This window comes from Python bivittatus, unplaced genomic scaffold, assembly GCF_059951505.1.
Source record: "Python bivittatus isolate LINGU-HERP-01145 unplaced genomic scaffold, Pbiv_v1 ctg000080_np1212, whole genome shotgun sequence".
NCBI classification, from domain to species: Eukaryota; Metazoa; Chordata; class Lepidosauria; order Squamata; family Pythonidae; genus Python; species Python bivittatus.
Genome location: NW_028277035.1, coordinates 57,456,163 through 57,474,539, shown reverse-complemented (window position 1 = coordinate 57,474,539; position 18,377 = coordinate 57,456,163). Strand labels below are relative to the sequence as shown.

At 42.1% G+C, this 18,377-nt stretch overlaps 1 protein-coding gene across 2 annotated transcripts in view; it reads left to right on the top strand.

Annotated features, from left to right (window-relative positions):
• Nucleotides 1–15,895: 15,895 nt before the first annotated feature.
• SUSD3 (sushi domain containing 3) overlaps nt 15,896–18,377 on the top strand; it is a 50,516-nt gene continuing 48,034 nt past the window's right edge. The window contains exon 1 of one of the 2 annotated variants that reach the window (XM_088134172.1): nt 15,896–16,335. In XM_088134172.1, coding sequence (XP_087990298.1) covers nt 16,248–16,335 — 88 coding nt within the window. In that variant the 5' untranslated portion in view covers nt 15,896–16,247. The remainder of the gene's footprint in view (nt 16,336–18,377) is intronic. The other variant, XM_088134171.1, reaches the window with a different exon arrangement.

Below are 18,377 nucleotides of genomic sequence, written 5' to 3'. Positions count from 1 at the left end.
AAGATTTGATTGGAAATGTTAATCAAATTTTCATTTCCATTATCAGATTGAATAGAATCTTGGATGATTTGAGTTGTCATAAATTCCAGGGCTGTAAAGTTGAATGAATGGGAAGCTGAAAAATATCCTGGAATAAAGCAATGGAAAATCCCTTCCATATTATTGCTAAGAAACCTCTATATGCATGTCCATATAGTAATCTGGAGTTAAGAATAACCTGAAGGTGTTTTTACTTTTATAGTTTATATAGATATAGATATAGATTCAGATACATACATACATACATACATACATACATACATACATACATACATATATATAGTTATATAGTTATATAGTTATAAAAGTAAAGACATCCTCAGGTTATTATAATATATAATAATGTTTTTTAAAGTGTTTTAAAAAGGAAGATAAAAACTAATATAAAGTAAGAAGAAGAAAAGAGAAAGAAATCAGAAAGAAAACTAAAAGTGCAGGAAAGGGAAACATGTAAAAGAAAAATAGAAAAGAAAGAAAAAAGATGCAAAGAAGTGGCTTCCAATCTTCTTTACAGCAGTTATAAGTACAATTATAAATTTACCTCTCACTCTAAGGTCACAACATGACTTTCTTCTTTCTATAATCTATCCTGTCTAATCATCAAAACCATGAATCATAAGTTCGTTTTTTTTTGTTCACACAAAAAGTCCATAAGGGATTTCCAGTAAGCAATAAACATAGATATTGTCTTTTCTCTGATCAAAGAAGTCAGTCTGGCCATCTCAGCGAGTTCCATCATCTTCACCAACCATTCCTCCATTGTGGGTAATGCCGAATCTTTCTATCTTTGTGCATACAATAATCACACTGCAGTTATCATATACAAAAAGAAAGTTCCATGACTTTTTTTCAACTGTTTGTCCATCAATCCCAAAAGAAAAGCCTCTGGTCTCAATTCTATATTAATCTTTAAAATCCTATGAATCAGTGTATGTATTTGAATCCAAAACTTTCTAGCTTTTTTACATGTTCACCAAGCATGATAAATGCCCCTTTTTGTTGTTCACATTTCCAGTGTAAATCTGAAGTGCCTTTATACATTCGAGACAATTTATCCGATGACATATACTAACGGTACATCATTTTATAAAAATTCTCTTTAATATTAAAAAATAATGTACATTTCAATCCTTCCCCCCTTATTTTCCCATTATTCCATCTGTATATTATAACCAAAAAATTTAGCCCACTTTCTCATACATTCTTTCACTTGTTCTTCTGTTTCAAATTTCAATAAAAGTTTATACATTTTAGCAATTACATGTTCATCATTTGTACACACTTCTATTTCAAAGTCAGTCTTACAATGTTCAAAACCATAAACTCTTTTGTCTACTTTAAATCTTTCTAATAACTGTAAATAAAAAAAACTAATAGAAGAGAATATACATGGCTCAAGGCTGAACTGTGGAGTCCTTGGGGTTCTCTGAGCTTGGTTTTTTTCTTGCAAGCATTTCATTACCCAGCTAGGTAACATCTTCAGTGCTAAAATGGGATGGGGTTTGCTCTCTATTTATATACTGTGGCATGCCTTGCCAATGCTGGTATGGGGTAGGGGGGAGTTCCTTGATTAGGGTATTGTTTACTGCTGATTGTATGTCTGGTGATAATCTTGGTGTTAATCTCTGCTTATCTGGGTGATGACTGCTGGTGAGGAGATGTTCTGGTCTTTTGTTTCCTTTTTATTGTCTCTTTTGAATAGTGTGTAGATGTTGTTTATCTCCGTGTGTCTGTTGATGGCTGCCTTGTCTGAATACCAAACTTCCAAGAATTCCCTAGTGTCTTTGGATTTAGCTTGGTCTAAGATGCTGACAGTTTCCCAGTTGAAACTATGGTTAAGTCTGTCCTTGTGTTGTGAGATTAAGGAGTTTTATCGTGTCTTCTGACTGCTAGTTGGTGTTCATGGATGCGCTCTGCAAGTCTTCTGCCTGTCTGTCCTACATAGTGGTCGTTGCAGTCCTTATGCTGTATACTGTAGATGACTCCTGTTTTTTCTTCTTGGGCTACTGAGTCTTTTGGTTTCCTTAAGATGTTTTGAAGGGCTTTAGTTGGTCTGTGGGCTATAGAGATGCCATGTGGTTGTAAAAGTCTGTTGGTTGTTTCTGAGACATTTCTGATATATGGCAGCATTATCCTTTTCATAGCTCGTGTTGGTTGTGTTGTAGTAGGTTGAGTGGTCAGGCACTTTTTAATAAAGTTGGATGGGCATCCATTTTGTTGGGAGATGTTGTATAAGTGGTCTGTTTCCTTTTTCTGCTGTTCTGGGCTGCTGCAGTGCGTTGGTGCTCATCTGAATAATGTTTTTACACAGCTTCTCTTGTGGGAGGTTGGCTTGTTACTTTGGTAATGGAGTACTTGATTAGTGTGGGTTGTCCTCCAATAGACTTGGGTTTCTAATTTGTTGTTGTTTCCTCTGCTGATGAGGATATCCAGGAAGAGTAGTGTGTTGTTGTTTTCTTCCTCTCTGGTGAATTTTATTCCTTTGAAGATGTTGTTGATAGTTTCATGTGTCTTCTCTAGTTGTTCCTTTTTTATTATAACAAAGGTGTCGTCTATGTATTGGATCCATATTTTTGGTTGTATGCGTGGAAGTGCTATAGTTTCTAGATGTTGCATTACAATCTCTGCTATGAGTCCTGAGAGTGGTGATCCCATGGGTATGCCTCTGATTTGTTGGTATATTTGTCCATCAAACTGAAAATAGGTAGTGAGGCAGAGGTTGATGAAGTCCATGATTCTGGGTATTTCGATCTTGGTGCATTTAGTTAGGTTGGGTGTGTTATGTAGTACTGCTGCTATGGATTCTTTCACTAGTTCTTGGTTTATGGATGTAAAGAGTGCTATGACATCAAATGAAACCATAATTTCATCTTCATCTATTTTTAGGTCTTTGATTTTCTGGAGGCACTGTAGTGAGGAGTTGATAGAATATTCACTCCTTTCTGTGAGATGTCCAAGCTTTTTTGTCAGTTCTTTCACTATGTTGTATGTTGGAGTCCCTGGTAAAGATACAATAGGTCGGAGAGGTATATTGGGCTTGTGTATTTTTGGTCATCCATAGAAATGTGGGAGGATGAGCCAACTGCTTTTCATCCACCACTGTTCTTTTGTGATATGGCCTGTCTTGGTTAGGTCATTAAGGTTCTCTTGATCAGGCTGTCTAGTTTCTGTATTGGGTTGGTGTTGACTGGGATGTAGTTTTCTTTGTCCTCTAATAATTTTTTGGCTTTTTCTAAGTGTTGTGATTTATCCATGATAACTGTGGTTCAGCCTTTGTCTGCTGGGAGGATGATGATAGTTTGGTTTCTCTTTAGGCTTTTGAGGGCTGCTCTGTCTTCTGCTTTGAGTTGGTACTGATTCTACGTTCTTCTGATCTGTGATATGATTGTCTGCCTTATGTTTTCTTAGATCTCTGTGTTAAGTCCTGTGGTTTTAAATGCTGCTTCTAAGGCTACGTAGAATTCTAGCTGATTGGTATTGTCCATGTTATAGTTGAGGCCCTTCTGGAGGATATTGTGTTCTAGCACTGAAGATGTTACCTAACTACCTTGAGAAGAGGAGCCCTTACAAAACGTTTCCAAGAAAACAACCAAGCTCAGAGAACCCCAAGGACTCCACAATAAGAAAACCATTGGCATTATATCCCTCTGTCACCAGTTCTTCTACTGATTTTATTTTTGTCTTCCCCTTGACAAAATTCTAGTATCTTGTGATAAGTTAGCCATTTGTGATTGCCTATTATTTCTCATCTATAAAATGCTTCTTGTGCTGAGAACCACAAAGATGTTTTTGGGCACAACCTGGGTTTGTATCTATTCCGTATTTTCCATATGGCTCGTCTAACATAATGATTTTTAAAATCCACATTAACCTTGAGTTTATTGTACCACAAATATCCATGCCACCCAAATCTCAGGTTGTGTCCTTCTAACTCCAACAGCCTACTCCAAGAGCAGCACCCACTCTTTCATCCAAACCAAACAGTAAACTGCAAGATACAGTTTCAAATCAGTAGACACAATCCTCCTCTTTCCTTTGCATCCTGATATATCCTTTTGCCACTGTTTAAATGGTGCATGGTATTGCAATCCAGGTTGGGAGATTTTCTAGGAAACCAGCCAGGAATGGTGACAATAGTGGGGTGCGTCAGAGGAAATAGATGGAAAGAGGAAGAAAAGTGGAAGAAGGTGAGATTGTAGAGAAAGGACTGAAGAGCAGCAGTGGTGAGAATTGGAAGTGATGTTGAAGAAGACTGATGGAAAACTGGAAAGAAAAACCTAATGGAAAGAGTTGGAGATGAAAGTGAAGGACAGGATGTATGAGTAGGTCTTCAGAAATTTGGCCCAAAGAGACCACTGGCTATTGAAAGACAGAGTAGTCTGGCATACCAGCAAGCAGCCCCAGGGACAATGTGGTCAAGGAAGATAATGGGATTTGGTAGCCCTCAATCTCATTGATGGCCAGCTGAGACAGTGACACATTATCATGGCTGTAGAGCTTGGGGCAGAGGTGGGAGCAGAGTGGATGGTCAGCAGAGTAGATTATATGCCATAGGAAAGGCTGAGTAATGTAAAAGATTCTGCCTAACCACAAAAGAACAAGCTCCAATAGGATGAGCTGTAGATTCAGTAGGAGCTAGGGTAGTGATGGTCTTGACCTTGCCTATACCAGATTCTCTGCTCCATGAGCGACAGGATGTGAATGCCTATGTGTTGGGAGCCTGTTTTTGTACCAGCTGCCCTGCTGCCGAGCAGAATTCCTTCCTGAGCTCATGGATCTCAATGCCAGGCTACTGGTGGAGTTCTCCTGGCTTCTTGTGCTGAGGAGACTTCAGCCTCCATGCTTTGGGGGTGGTTCCAGGAAAGCTCATCCATGACAACCATCAGCTTGTCCTAAGTAATATCCAACCTGACCGTATTGCTCTTTTCCCAGCCCAGCAGGGTTGGGTCACAGGTTCTACAGGTTCTTTTGAATTTGAAAGCAACAACCAGAGTAATATGAGTACTTAAGGCTTTATTCTAAGGCAGTATAAGAAAATAGCATAATCACATAACATGAGGCAGCAAAGAATATTAACACAATACAGCAATTAAAAATATTTAAGAATACAAGAATACACTAAGAGAAAGAGAAAGACCTCACACCCCTTCTGCTAGTCATGGAACCCCAGAGAGATGACGGCAGGCAGACCCCTTCAAAGCCAGCAAATATGCTGCACCTTTCCATTTATATCTGCATCGAAGTTCCATCCCACGGAGGTTTTTGACTAGTTTATATAGGCTCCAAACCATAATTAAGTACACCTGCTTTGCAATTGTCTCGTCTCACTGGATTTTACCAAGGACAAGGAGGCCAAGCCTCTTATCTTGGAGTGCTTTGCCCTTCTGCCAAGAGTGAGACCATCAAAGTTCAAGGTTGAGAAGTCCTGCCAGGAATGAGACCATCAGATGAAGGAGTCTTTGTTTATACCAAGTGGCCATCAAACCATCTCAAAGTTAAGGTGTATTTGTTTCTTAAGATTAATTGGATTGAAAATGAAAAAGATCATCCAACTCTACACAGATGCCTCACAGGGCCAAACAAAGCATGACCCAAGAATGACCCTTTAGTGAGTAAAATAAATGTTTGCTTAATTCTGTACTACATACTGAGCCGTTATATGAAAATATAAAATCATATAGAGTTCTGTGTACTGTACCTCTAAGGGAAAGAGGTACACACTACTATTTAGTTCCTCCTCACCGATTTTCCAGTGAAACCACCAGTGCTACACTGACTCAATAGTGGACTTATGCTAGACCTCATTTTTACCTGGGACATGTGAACTGGATATGAAGGATGTTAGATTGATTCGTCTATTGTGGTCAGATCACTTCTTGACCCAGGTGAGACTTGTCACTGGTCATGATCTCCACAGGATGATCATTAAGGTGATCTACCCCAAATATCTGATAGATCTGGAAAAGTCCCAAAGGATGCTTGGAGAGCTTCCCAACAATCTAGCAGGCAACTCCACTTGGGTACTTAGTTGACTCTTTGAATAGGGAAGTGATGAAGGCCTTTGATGTGATTATTCCCAAGTAGCCTTAATATTGGCTGATCCTGGGTATTCTTTGGTTTACTGAAGACCTCCAGGAGATGAAGTACCAGAAGGGAAGTCTATAACATTGATGGAAAGTGAATCTGCCTAAACACAAGTATAAACTCATGTTCAGGCCTACACTGTGGTGAAGCAATCATAATTCTTGACTGTTATTGCATCAAAAGGTTGCCATCCAGTGGCTTTGTTTAAGGCTGCTTTTTCCCTGTTAGGTACAATGGGTAAGAAGAGCTACAGCCTGGTCTCAGTGAGTTGTAGGGTCAACAATTTGCTGGTAAAGTCACTCAAATTTGCTGCTATCTTGACTGTTCATGGGCAGAACATGAGATGGTGCTTTAAGCAAAATCTTGCAATATTATATGGGATTCCTTTTAGCCTATGAACTTTTGACCCTGCAGGTTTTATCTATGTCCCTTCTGTCTTCTTGGGGTGGAAGTCGGGAGTGTGATGAGTTGGGCCTGGGAAACATTGAATGCTTCACTGGGAAAGAGGGACCTGGATGGAAGGAATTCACCCCTTCTGGTCTTTTTCAACCTCTCAGAAATGTTCAATATCATTGACCATGGTACCCTCCTGGACTGCCTTGGAGTTAAGGGCACTGTGTTTCATTTCCCTTCCTTCCTAAGCAGGTGATACCATTTTGGTGGCAGTGAGGGAGGAAAGGTTAGCTTGCAGGGGCCAGTTCTTTTCTTTGTGCTATTTCCCATCTTTATGAAACCTCTGAGAGAGGCTATCCATTGCTTTGCAGGAAGACTGCAGTGGTACTTGCAGTGGTAGATTTCCATGCTGGGAAATTAAGTGGGTGAAGGAGATGGAGTTCCCTAGGCTGTGCTTTGCAGTTGTGTCACCACGCTATGGGATGATGTCCCTCTTGAACACCATCTCTGTTGACTTTGAATATTGAATTGTTTCAGAGGGCATTTGGACAGTGAATATTGTCTCCATGACACCTACTTGCACCTGTGCATTTGGCCTTTTTATTCTGATTGTATGTTGTTTTTGACAATGTTTCATATTTGTACAATGTAAATTGCTGAGAGTCACTTTGTCATCTGGTGGCATAAAAATACAATAAATGAATAGACAAGCAATGTGTATATGAGCCCTTCATACAGCAGAAGAAAGCCATATACTTCAGGTAGCACTTCTTTTACAGGGGTAGCAGCAAGCAGAAGGCAGAAACTGGTATCTAAATGGTGCAGCAACATATTTCAAGATATTTGAAACACTGTAGTCCATGAGCTGTGTATATGCAGAAGCTGAGTTCAGCTGTAAGGAGACTTTGCCTTTATAATTTCTCAGCTACATCTGGAAGTGTGCCCTGTGCATACCACATTTTGGTATAAAATGTTCTACAGGCCCATCTCCTCAGTCTAGAGAACACAATGTACAAATCAATCCCAAGTAACTGTTTCAGCCACTGAATTTTTAAAATAGTTTTTGCAAGGTAAACTGATGTAAATAATCAATGTTTTATTTTCAGGCATGGATTAAACCTACCTTTTTATCTCAAAACATTTCTTTCAAGTGAAGGTTACAAAAAGGGATGCTTCTGGAGTAACATTAGCTGGTGTCATACCACCAATGTTGTCATTACTATTATTGTTGTTACTATGTTAAATTTGCTTTCTTCTTCACTTGCAAGTGTTTCTTCTTCCTTGTAGGTGTTCATGTTACTTGCCTGTCTACTGTAAAAGTTATACTGTGACCATGACTTTTACATATCCTGAGCACAACCTTCTCTGTGATGGGTCCATGAAAGAGGGAACCTAGAGAGTCAAGGAGGTGATCTTGAGAGAAATAGGCAAGAACAGTTGAATAAGCAAAGAGGGCTGAAACATTCCTTAAGTCCTGGGAAGCAAGATAGCATTTGGAAGGCTCCTTCCTTATGTCTTCAATGGGATGGAAGAGGGAAGAAAAGTAAAGCCTAATTAGGCTTGCAAGATTCTGTGATTATAGCCTATCACAATAAACTATGGTTCAATTCTTCCAATGGAGTCTCTTTCTTGATCTGGTCTACCAAAGTGCTGACATGTTACAATTTTATCTGGGATTCCTTTTAGCCTGGTTGGGCTTTACCTCCTATCCCTTTTATAACTCAGTGAAGAAGAAGGAGGAGGTTAACAGCTCATAACATGACCCAGGTCACTCCAGAATGCCAGATCTTAAGGATGGCACACTTCCATGATTAAAAAAAAAAAAAGATAGTGCAGGTCTTTGAAAATGTGCAGAATTGTAATATGTTATATTAAAATTTCACCTTGTAGACATGCAGAACTGCGGCAAGATGGAAAGCAACATAAGCCTCCATATGCCTGTTTGAAAGCAAGGCCAACAGGCTGCCTCTCAGATAATGATACAGGATTGTCCTTAAATCTTTGTTCTGGAAAAGCCGCATTTCATTATCATCAAAGTCATTATTTAAACAGTTCACATGTACAATTTATTTATGCCAATGCACTACTTTTAATTTAATAGCAAATGCAAAATAATTATACACCATGATAGATCTTTCAAAATGACCTTGATGACTACTATGGCTTTGTTCAAAATTGCTACCCCTAAACCTGGTATTAGGCTGCACACTTACTATACATATGTGCTGCAGGGATGTATCAGCCTCTCTCCTTCTCTCTCTCTCTCTCTCTCGTCACTAAATGGGTCTGCCTGTGAAAGTGGCTATGAGTTGGTTAAAATACCATTTTCCACCTCACTATTTCAACCTGCGATTGTTCAAAACTCTGCTCACAGCACTGCTTCTAAAGTTTCCAAACCCAGCCTATTTCTCCCCTGAACCTGGTGGCTGACTAGCAAAACCTGAATATAAAAACAACCTGGTTCTGTTAAAATGTTAGTAACTTGTCCCCTCCACCCACAACATTACCATTAAATTCAATAAGCTTGGGGAGACAGAAGCTGGGCTGATGAGCACAAGATATGATTTCACAGCCTTGTGCACACTTTCAGTATTCTGTCTGAATTTAACACTTTGTAGGTTTGAAAGAAGGGGATTGCTCACATATTACAATAAATGCACAAGAAAATGTATATATTTTTTACTATAATATTAAGATAAGATATAATACTGATTTCCTCAGCTTTCCTTGGGAAAACAATGGATGGTACTTACCTTTTCTTTGCATAGTGATAGTCTTCCTGAAAAATCACCCCCACTAATGCAGTTGGGGGGAAAATCCCACTTAAATGGAGTGCCACAGATTAGCCACAGTATGTATGTGTGAGTAAACTTGTCCAAAGTGTCTGTGTGCTTGTCACTGGACTTGCAACAGGAGGGAATTCCTGTTCAATTGTGAACCTGATAAAAATTTCAAAAACATGCCCACATTTTAATATTAGAAACCTGCCTGGCAGTAGAGCAGTCCCTGTCACTTTCTTCTAATGCTCCCTAACAACGTTACTTGGGCCAAGGTAGTCACAGCTCTTTGATCCTGGCTATCCCTGTCCAAGCTATCTGCCTGGAGCACTGAAAGCATTGCAAAGTAAAATGCTGGAGTCGAGTGGAGAGCTGGAGTGGGGTGAGAACATTATTATGTACTTATGTTCTTAACAGGCACTGGCATGCCCTCCTAACTAGCTTGATTGTGTTTTCTTGTTTTCTTCTTCCTAGAGACACAATATATTCATGTTCTACACTCATTTTAAAAAATTGCTTGCGTGAATTGCATGTTCCAAGCAAAAGAGATTCACTCCTGAGAAGAAACTATGATGCAGGAATACAGGACAGTTTCTTCTTTTTGATACTTGCAGCTCATTATTGATTCTGATTCCATTCTGCTGTAGAGACTTGAAGCAGACTGCTTCATCTCTCTTGTCCAGGTATCTAAAATCCTCATGTGTGTCATACAGTTGCCTCAGAATGGGGTCTTCCTGGGGACAATTTGTAAAAAACATAGACCTGCTAATCCAAGGGCTAAAAAAACTGGAAGGTGCTTTGTGTTGAGGCAAATACATTTTAGTGAGCAAGTAATATGGTGGCACCACTTGGTTGACCTTGTTGGGATTTGAAAGCTAACCAGGGTCAGATTTCTACTTGGAAGGGAGACTGCCAGGGAACCCCAGGACTAGATTGAGGCTAGAATGAGAAACTGAAAACAATTTTGGAAGAAGACACTGGCACAAACCACATCCATACTGTTGCCAGAATAACAACACAAAGTTCATGTAGTCACCATGACTCAAGCTCAATTCAAAGGAGACTTTATATACTGTGGAAACTACACGTCTTTTTGCTGTAATCTGTACAGCTTGGCTTGATTATGTAAATTAAATGCTACTTATTTTCATGAGAAAGAAATGCATCAACTTATCACTAATGTGCTGACAAAGATGGCCAAGAGACTGGTATTCAGATCCTTTCCCTACCCAATTCTGAAATACCATGGTGTTTGATTGATTGATGGTTGATTGATTGATTGATTGATTGAGCAAATCTATATAGCCACCCTTCTCACAAATGTGACTCCGGTCAGCATACAATGAAAGAGCTAAAAAAAAAAACAAGTATAAACAACCATTAAAAAACAATTAAGCATAAATGTAACTAAGGCTGTGGGAGAATGGACCAACACCCTAAACACAATATAACCATCTTGCAGACTCCCATTTCCATGGGATCCCCAAGGCTGCTGGAAAAAACATATTTTAAGGGATTTCCAGAAGACTAATAAGGTCACAGCTAACTTCACCTTGGGGGGAATTATGTTCCCTGTTGTTGTTTTTTAGCATAACTAGCCATTTGAGAAAAATTGGGCAACTCTTCTTGTTTGTTCTTCTGGGCACTTTTGAACAACTCTGCTCTTTCCATATGCCAGAATAAAATATACTACAAAAAGAATAATTAATTTCTTTCTATTGCAGGGAAGAAAAATCAAGTTTGAATGTACTTTTGCAGTATTATGGGTTGGATCCAGTTCAAACCTTCCATAGATGGAAGTGCTTCTTCTGCTCGTGGGAGGCTTTTGATTGGGGAGGAGAACATTATTGGAGAAAGGTGGAGAAGGTGACCTTTGTTGACTTTTTTCTTTATCTGCCCAAAAATCTCCACTGGAAGACTTGGGAATCCCTTGGCAAATGAGATAGGAAGCACTGGGCCCTGCAGAGAAAAGATGTATCACAGAACATTGTTTCATTCATTCATTCATTCATTCATTCATTCATTCATTCATTCATTCATTCATTCATTCATTCATTCATTCATTCATAATTTATTCCATCCTTTGGGCAGTCTTCTTTCACTCCCACTGCTGTAATAAACCCTATATTTCACTTATTACAGCAATGAATATAAGAAAATCAGATTCTCTCTAAGTATACTGTCTGGAAGAAAGAAACATATCTTCACATTTCTGTCACTGGAACACTTTTAGATATTGCAATGTTTTTTGGCAGTATAATGCCTGGACTTTTCTTATATTTTTCCTCAAATATAAAGAGCTGTTTTTCCAAGATGGAATGCAAATCTTGAACAGCTGCTTGAAGGGAGCACTGTGTTCAGCTTCTTCTCCAGCCGTCAGTTCTAGTTGGTGTTAAAAGGGGGGAGAGGTCACATCCATAGCCCCTCACCTGTGTGGTGCCTCAGGGCTCAACAATCTTGCCCCTTCTGTTTAACATCTACATGAAACTGTTGGGTGAGATCATCTGTCAGTTTGGGGTCCAGTATCATCAGAATGCTGATTATATCTAATTGTACATCTCCACATCGAGCTGTGCAGGTGAAGATGTTGATATACTGACCCAGTGTATGGAGGCAGTTCGGGTCTGGAAAGGGAGGAACAGACTCAGGCTCAATCCAGACAAGACTGAGTCACTTGGCTTTTTGGGCCCTCTATGTCTGGGACTTTTCCACCTCTGGTCCTAGACAGAGTTGCACTTCCCTATTCAAGAGTAGTGCACAGCTTGGGAGTCCTCCTAGAGAAGATGTTCGTGCGGCAGCTTTAGCAGAGCTTGGATGAAGCAGATTATATGGACCCCTTTCAATCAGGATTCGGGCCTTGATATGGGACAGACACTGCATTGGTTGCGCTTTTGGAGGATCTCTGGTGGGAGTGGAATGGGGTAGTGTATCCATCCTGGCTCTCCTTGACCTCTTGACAGCTTCGGTGTCATCAACCATGGTATCCTTCTGGATCGGCTTCGGAGTGGGTGGCACCGTACTGTGCTGGTTCACTTCCTTCCTATGGGGCCCCAACCAGTCTATGTTGATTGGGAGTGAGAAGTCCCTACTAGGTTACATGCCACAGAATTTGATGCTCTGTTCACTCCTGTTTAACATCTACATGAAACTGCTGGGGGAGATCATCCTTCACCACGTGGTAAGGCACCATCAGTATGCCAATGATACCCCACTAAGTGATGCTGTTGATGGCCTGACCTGATGCCTGAAGACTATGGGGGTCTGGATGGGGAAGAAAAGGCTTCAGCTGAACCCTGGCAAGACTGAGTGGATTTGGGTTTCAGGGCCTTCCAGATCTGGGACTGCATATCTTTGGTACTGGATGGGGTTGCACTGCCCCAAACAGACCCAGTGCACAAGCTGGGGGTCCTTCTGGATTACTCCTACTCAGGGAGCAGGTGGCAGCTGTGGCTTGAGCAACTTCGTGCTGTGCTCCAGTTGCACCTGTTCCTGAATCGTGAGGCTCTGCTCACAGTTACTTACATCCTGGTCCTCTCCTGAATGGGCTACTGTAATGTGCTCTACATGGGGCTGCTCTTGAAGAGTATCCAGAAGCTTCAGCTGGTGCAAAATGCAGTTATGTGTGCTCCTAGAAGGATACATGTTACACTTCTGCTCAGTGAGCTGCACTGGCTTCCAGCCTGCTTCCAGGGCCAATTCAAGTTGCTGGTTTTGAACTTTAAAGCCTTACATGGCATGGGGCTAGGTTATTTGAGGGACCGCCTCTCCCCAATTACATCTACCCATCTCATCAGGGCCAGCAGGAGAGGCATATTGTGGGTCGTGTCTGCTAAGGAGTTCCATCTGACAGGACCCAGGAGATGAATCTTTTCTGCTGTGGCTCCTGCCTCCTGGAACATCACCCCCCTTATGGCATTTTGAAAAGCCTTCAAAACATTTTTCTTTTTTTTAAATTAGGCCTGGGGATCCCCTAGAAGCAGAGAGCCCACTTTGACTGTACCATGTATAACATCTTAATTCAACCTTCTCACAATCTTGTTTTTGCTGATGTTAATTATTTCTTTTAACTCTTTTTTATGTTCTCTTTTAATTGTTGGTTTTATTGTACACCACCCAGAGTCCTTGTGTGAGATGGGCAGCCATATGAATTTGATTAATTAATTAATTAAATAAATAAATAAATAAATAAGTTTGTATACATATGCTGCATCCTGGAAGAGAAGGATCTGGTGTTATTATTAAATCAATCTATTTGCTGGTTTTGCTTAAATGTGCCTTCTCTCCCATCTTTTTCTCCATCTTATTTTTGCTGATCCAATAAGTGTATCAAGGTATTCTAGTTTTGAAAATGCCTTACCCTTTCTGCAGATCAAGCTATGGGAATATAAATAGATAGCCCTGCCCTGCACAGATCAGCTTAGTTTCATGCAGACTGTCAGTCAGTTGGTCAGATGGCAGTGACAACCACCTGGAGGGGATTATGTTATAATATCCAAAGCCCAAGATTAATAATGGCAAGTTATGAGTTTACTCACTGGGCAGACATACAGTCTGCTAAGATAAGCAGGGCCCAGCCTGTTTGATACTTGGATGGGAAACCCCATGGAATTCTAAAATTTGAGGATAGTCTGGGCTCATTTAAAAAACCACCATACCTAAAGAAAGCAATGGTAAGCACTTCTATATTGATAACCAGAAAACTACATGGAAGTCTCCATGAATTACAGGAGTCAAGTTAACCCTCTTAAATCTTCCAAGGCTGCCTGTAATCAAACCCAAACTTGTGTACCTCTAGGGTTCTCCAGAAACAAAGCCTGGCTCTAGGAATTAGAGAAAGTCCTACTCAACAAGACTATGATGGCTATTTCCAAGGAAAGATGCACAGGATCACAGCTTGTTAGCAGTTCTAACTGACAGTGAGGCTGAAGGCCATCATTTATTTGGATTTGGGGATGACGGAGCAATGTTGGAGTTACACAGTTAGGGGAAGAGTAGAGATATGTGCATGGGCATCCAGACAGGGAGGAAATGATGTCATATTTGTCATTATGTAATTGTTCAAATAATGAGTTACTTACTGTAAGTCATGGGCCTCATGACGTCTAACACAAATTACTATATGTAATTTATGTCATTTGCATGATGATGTCATGATGTGCATGACATCACTATGGTTTCTACCAGATACTATGGATATATGGGATGTTTTTATTGGACTGACATTATCACATATTTGTCTGTAGTAGATGTACAGTATCTGTTCAGTACTGGAGCAGAATATTTGATGGTTTATCTACAAATACTTTTAATGCTTCTGTTGGCCCCATCCGCTGAGCCACACTGCTGCAAATCATCCATCCAGGCCTTCTTATATGGTAGCTGTAGTCATGCAAACTCAGACATGTGTAGTACAAACCATAGTTCAGTATGGGCTCATAGCTTTACACACTGAGAAAATAAAGTAGTATCAGTTCTGCTTGCACATTAAAATACTGTATTCCACATACAAGAGGGTTACTGCTTCTGAGTTATGTTATTTGCCCCCCTAAAAAAAAAGTTATTTTCATGCAGACATTTTGGAAGAGACGAACAGTGTAAATCACTGGGTCTCATGATACTTAGTGATATTTTTAGGTGCACACCTTTTGCATATACTGTATGCAAATACATAGAATGGGAAATGGATAAACACAAACGGTCGGTAACAGTTAAAGCGAAGCAGTGGTAGAACTGGGAAGACTGTGCAGGTTCAGTTCCACTGTCCTGGAAGTACTGCAACTTTAGGCTGATCTACTCTGCAGCCTAATCGACATCGTAAGGCTCTGGTTAGGGAAAATGTGAACGGACGGCGCGCTGTGTATGAGCTTCCGGAGATCAGGCAGGATATGAATTATTAAAGCAAGAAGCAGCGCAAAACATAAATATGTGTCTTTGTAGACAAAACGCCCCACCGCTGCCTCTTGAGAGTGTTCCTCGGAGTGCGATGATTCCGCTGATCCACAGCGGAGTACGCCTTTGCACGCAATATTCTTCTCTTGCGCAATCGTAAGAGTTGAATACATTACTCATGCATATTCATGTGGCCTAAATGGTCCTCTGCTCCCGTTTTTTCAAGGGAGCGGAGATTACTTCGGACGCGGGAGTGCGGGGGCCTGCCGCGGTTGCTTCGCCCGAGAGGAGGCCCCGGATTCTGCCTTAACGTCGGCGCCAACGCACCCGCGGCAATACCGCCAGTGTGCGGTTTGCCAGATGGGTCGCGCAGCCCGCTCCGGCAGCGGCGCCTCTGAGCCGCAGGACGCGCTCTTCGGGAGTCCGCCTCCTGCGCGATCTTCCCGGGGGAAGCCGCCGCACATCTCTGGACTGGATACGGCGCGGCTAAGGCGCGCATCCGACGGGAGAGATCTCTGTCGGGTCCGTCGCGTCGAGTCCCCGAGTGGCGGCTGAACAAGGCGAGACGATCTCCGCTCCCTCCGCCCGGGCTCAGCGCTAAAGAGGAAACGAGGTGTGCCTTGTGTGGCGGGGGGCGGAGAAGGGCGGGATCTCCAGGTGCTCAGCACCGTCCTTTGCTTGCCGCTCGCTAGACGCCGCCGGGGCGGAGGCGGGGGGGGGGGGTGGCGAGCGAAGTGCCGGCAATTGTAAAAGGAGAAGTGAGAAGCGAAGGAAACAGCAGGATCCGGCCGTCGCCGTGCGGAGGCACCGATCCCGGAGTCGCCCCGCAGCAGCAAGCAAGCGCGGCAGCTGTCCTCGCCTGCCGCTCCCGCCCGCAGAGAGAAGCTGGCTGGAGCGCCGCGATCCCTCAGCCGCCGCGGAGACGCCAGCGGGGAAGACCTTCCCTCCCTTCCCTGGGGAGAGCGTGAGATTGCCCGGAGAAGAAGGGGCTGCTGCTTCTCCCACCGCCAGGTCGCCCCCTGAGGTCGGAAGCCCCAGGGGTCGCGCCGCGAGGGCCAGGGAGCCATGCAAACAGCCACCGACTCGATCCTCGACGTGTCAAGAACGGTGGTGATCCGCGAGGAGGGCAGCCAAGGGCGGAATGAGTCCGCGGGTGAGAAGGCAGTTGAGAGGCGGCGGGGAGCTTAGGGACGGGCGGGCCCGCAGGCGGGAGCGGGTGATTGATCGACGAGAGCGCTGATGCCGTTAGGAGGAAATGGCCTCTCCGGGTGTGCTATGCGGGACGGGGGCAGCTGATGGCGGGAGGGGGAGTCCGTTTTCTCCCCATGTTGCATCTGCGAGTATCCGTTGCTGCTCTGGGGTCCCGCTGCTTTCTTTCCCCGTGTGAATTTGGAAGTTCTACCCTTCCTTACTTTAGGCATGCCCTGGCTGTGTATTGAAAGATGTTGGGCACCCTGAGAACTGCCCAAAGCACGTTTGTCCTTGGGAGTGGGGTTTCCTTTGAAATAAAGTCCTGGAGTGAGTTGAGTTAAACCTTGCCCCCTCCTGCCAGCAGCCCTGAGGATATGTGCAAGGTGGCTCCATTCAGTTCCTGCCATCTTCCCTGGAGTGATCTGAGGTTCCAGCGGTGGAAGGTGGATTTCCTTCAGAACCTGAAGAACTGCTGCTAACTAGAGTACACAGTGAGCAATGGGACAGACTACTGGTCTGTCATAATAGAAAGCAGCTGTTCTAGCCAGGCCTTGGTTGCCCCTTGATGCTCCAAAGGACCTATCAGACTTTTGATTTGTAATACGTTTGGTAAGCAAACCCTTTCGGTTGCATTTGTTTCAACCTTCTGAGATGCGCCAAGCTGCGTGTCATCTGAGGGCATATGATGTCATGTTCATAGCAAAGTGAAGCCCTCTGGGTTCAGTCAATACCTTAACGGGACACTGACGGGAGACCCAGTTAATGCTGAGAATTCCGTGAGGGACAAGAGGTGGACTAGAGATGATTAAGGAGAAGTTCTCTGAAACCCCTCTTGAACCCAAGGCTCAGATGTGTTCAGGACATCCTACTTTGACTTATTCCCACAGGAAGAGAGTTCCCTGACTGAAATATATGAACTGGGTTTTTCAGCATAGACAAAGAAATATGAAAGGAATCCAAAGTCTACCAAGCAATTCAGTTAATGAGCCACTCATGTAATCTTTGAGAACAGTGACAGATATGGTGTTAAAGCAGAATTGCTTGTGCTGTGGTTCATCTACCTGGAATTGGAACCAGCTTCTGAATTATAGGAAGCTTCTATCAGAGCCAAAATATTTATTATGTGAGAGATGACTGATTGGTTCACCTAATTTTTTTTTTTTAATTTCTCTTTTCCCTGTTTTTGTGATATCACAGTACAACCCTCACCCTTTATTGAATGTAAAGATTAAAATGTTGGGAGATCTAATAATGGACTTTCCAAATCTTTAATTTATGTAGCAAAAACAGCTCAACTTAGATTTGCAGACATTTCGTATCCTGAGTTTGTGTACCTCTGAATTGAATGGATGCCGGCAAAAGCATGTTGTCTTCAGAAGTTGTCTCTAGATTAGAGATCCTGTCGTGCATAGAAGACTGTGAGATTGCTTGGGATAACCCTGGACCTGGATTGTATTGTGTGACATGCTGACCAAAGTATGCCAAAACAGATTGCTACATCTACAAAACTGATTGGTACATGAAAAATAAAATCAGTGCTACTTACCATTAGCAGGGAAAGCTGCGTGTAGTATCAGTATGGCCAAGGCTGGTGATCTTGTATCCACTTTCTTACTACCAAGTATTATGTGAAAACATTGATTAATGAAAACCATGATGGGTGCAATAGAAAGATATCTATGAACATATCTGGTGGGAACATGGCATATTGCAACTTGGAATGTATGGAAATAGCAAGCAACATGAATTAATGAATGAAAGAAAAGAAAGAAAAATACATATGTTGTGTGTCTGTGAAACTAAGAGAAAGGGGAAGGGTGTAATAGAGCTGAATGAAAGTGTTCCGATTTTTTTGAAGTGGAGTTGATGAATATAAGCAGGAAAGTGAAGGTGTAAGTTAATTATTAATTAAAGAACTAAAATTATTTCAGAAAGTATGCATTTGTATCACCTAGGTTGTGGATGCATATAAAATTAAGAATCCATGGTTTGTGATATTTGCAC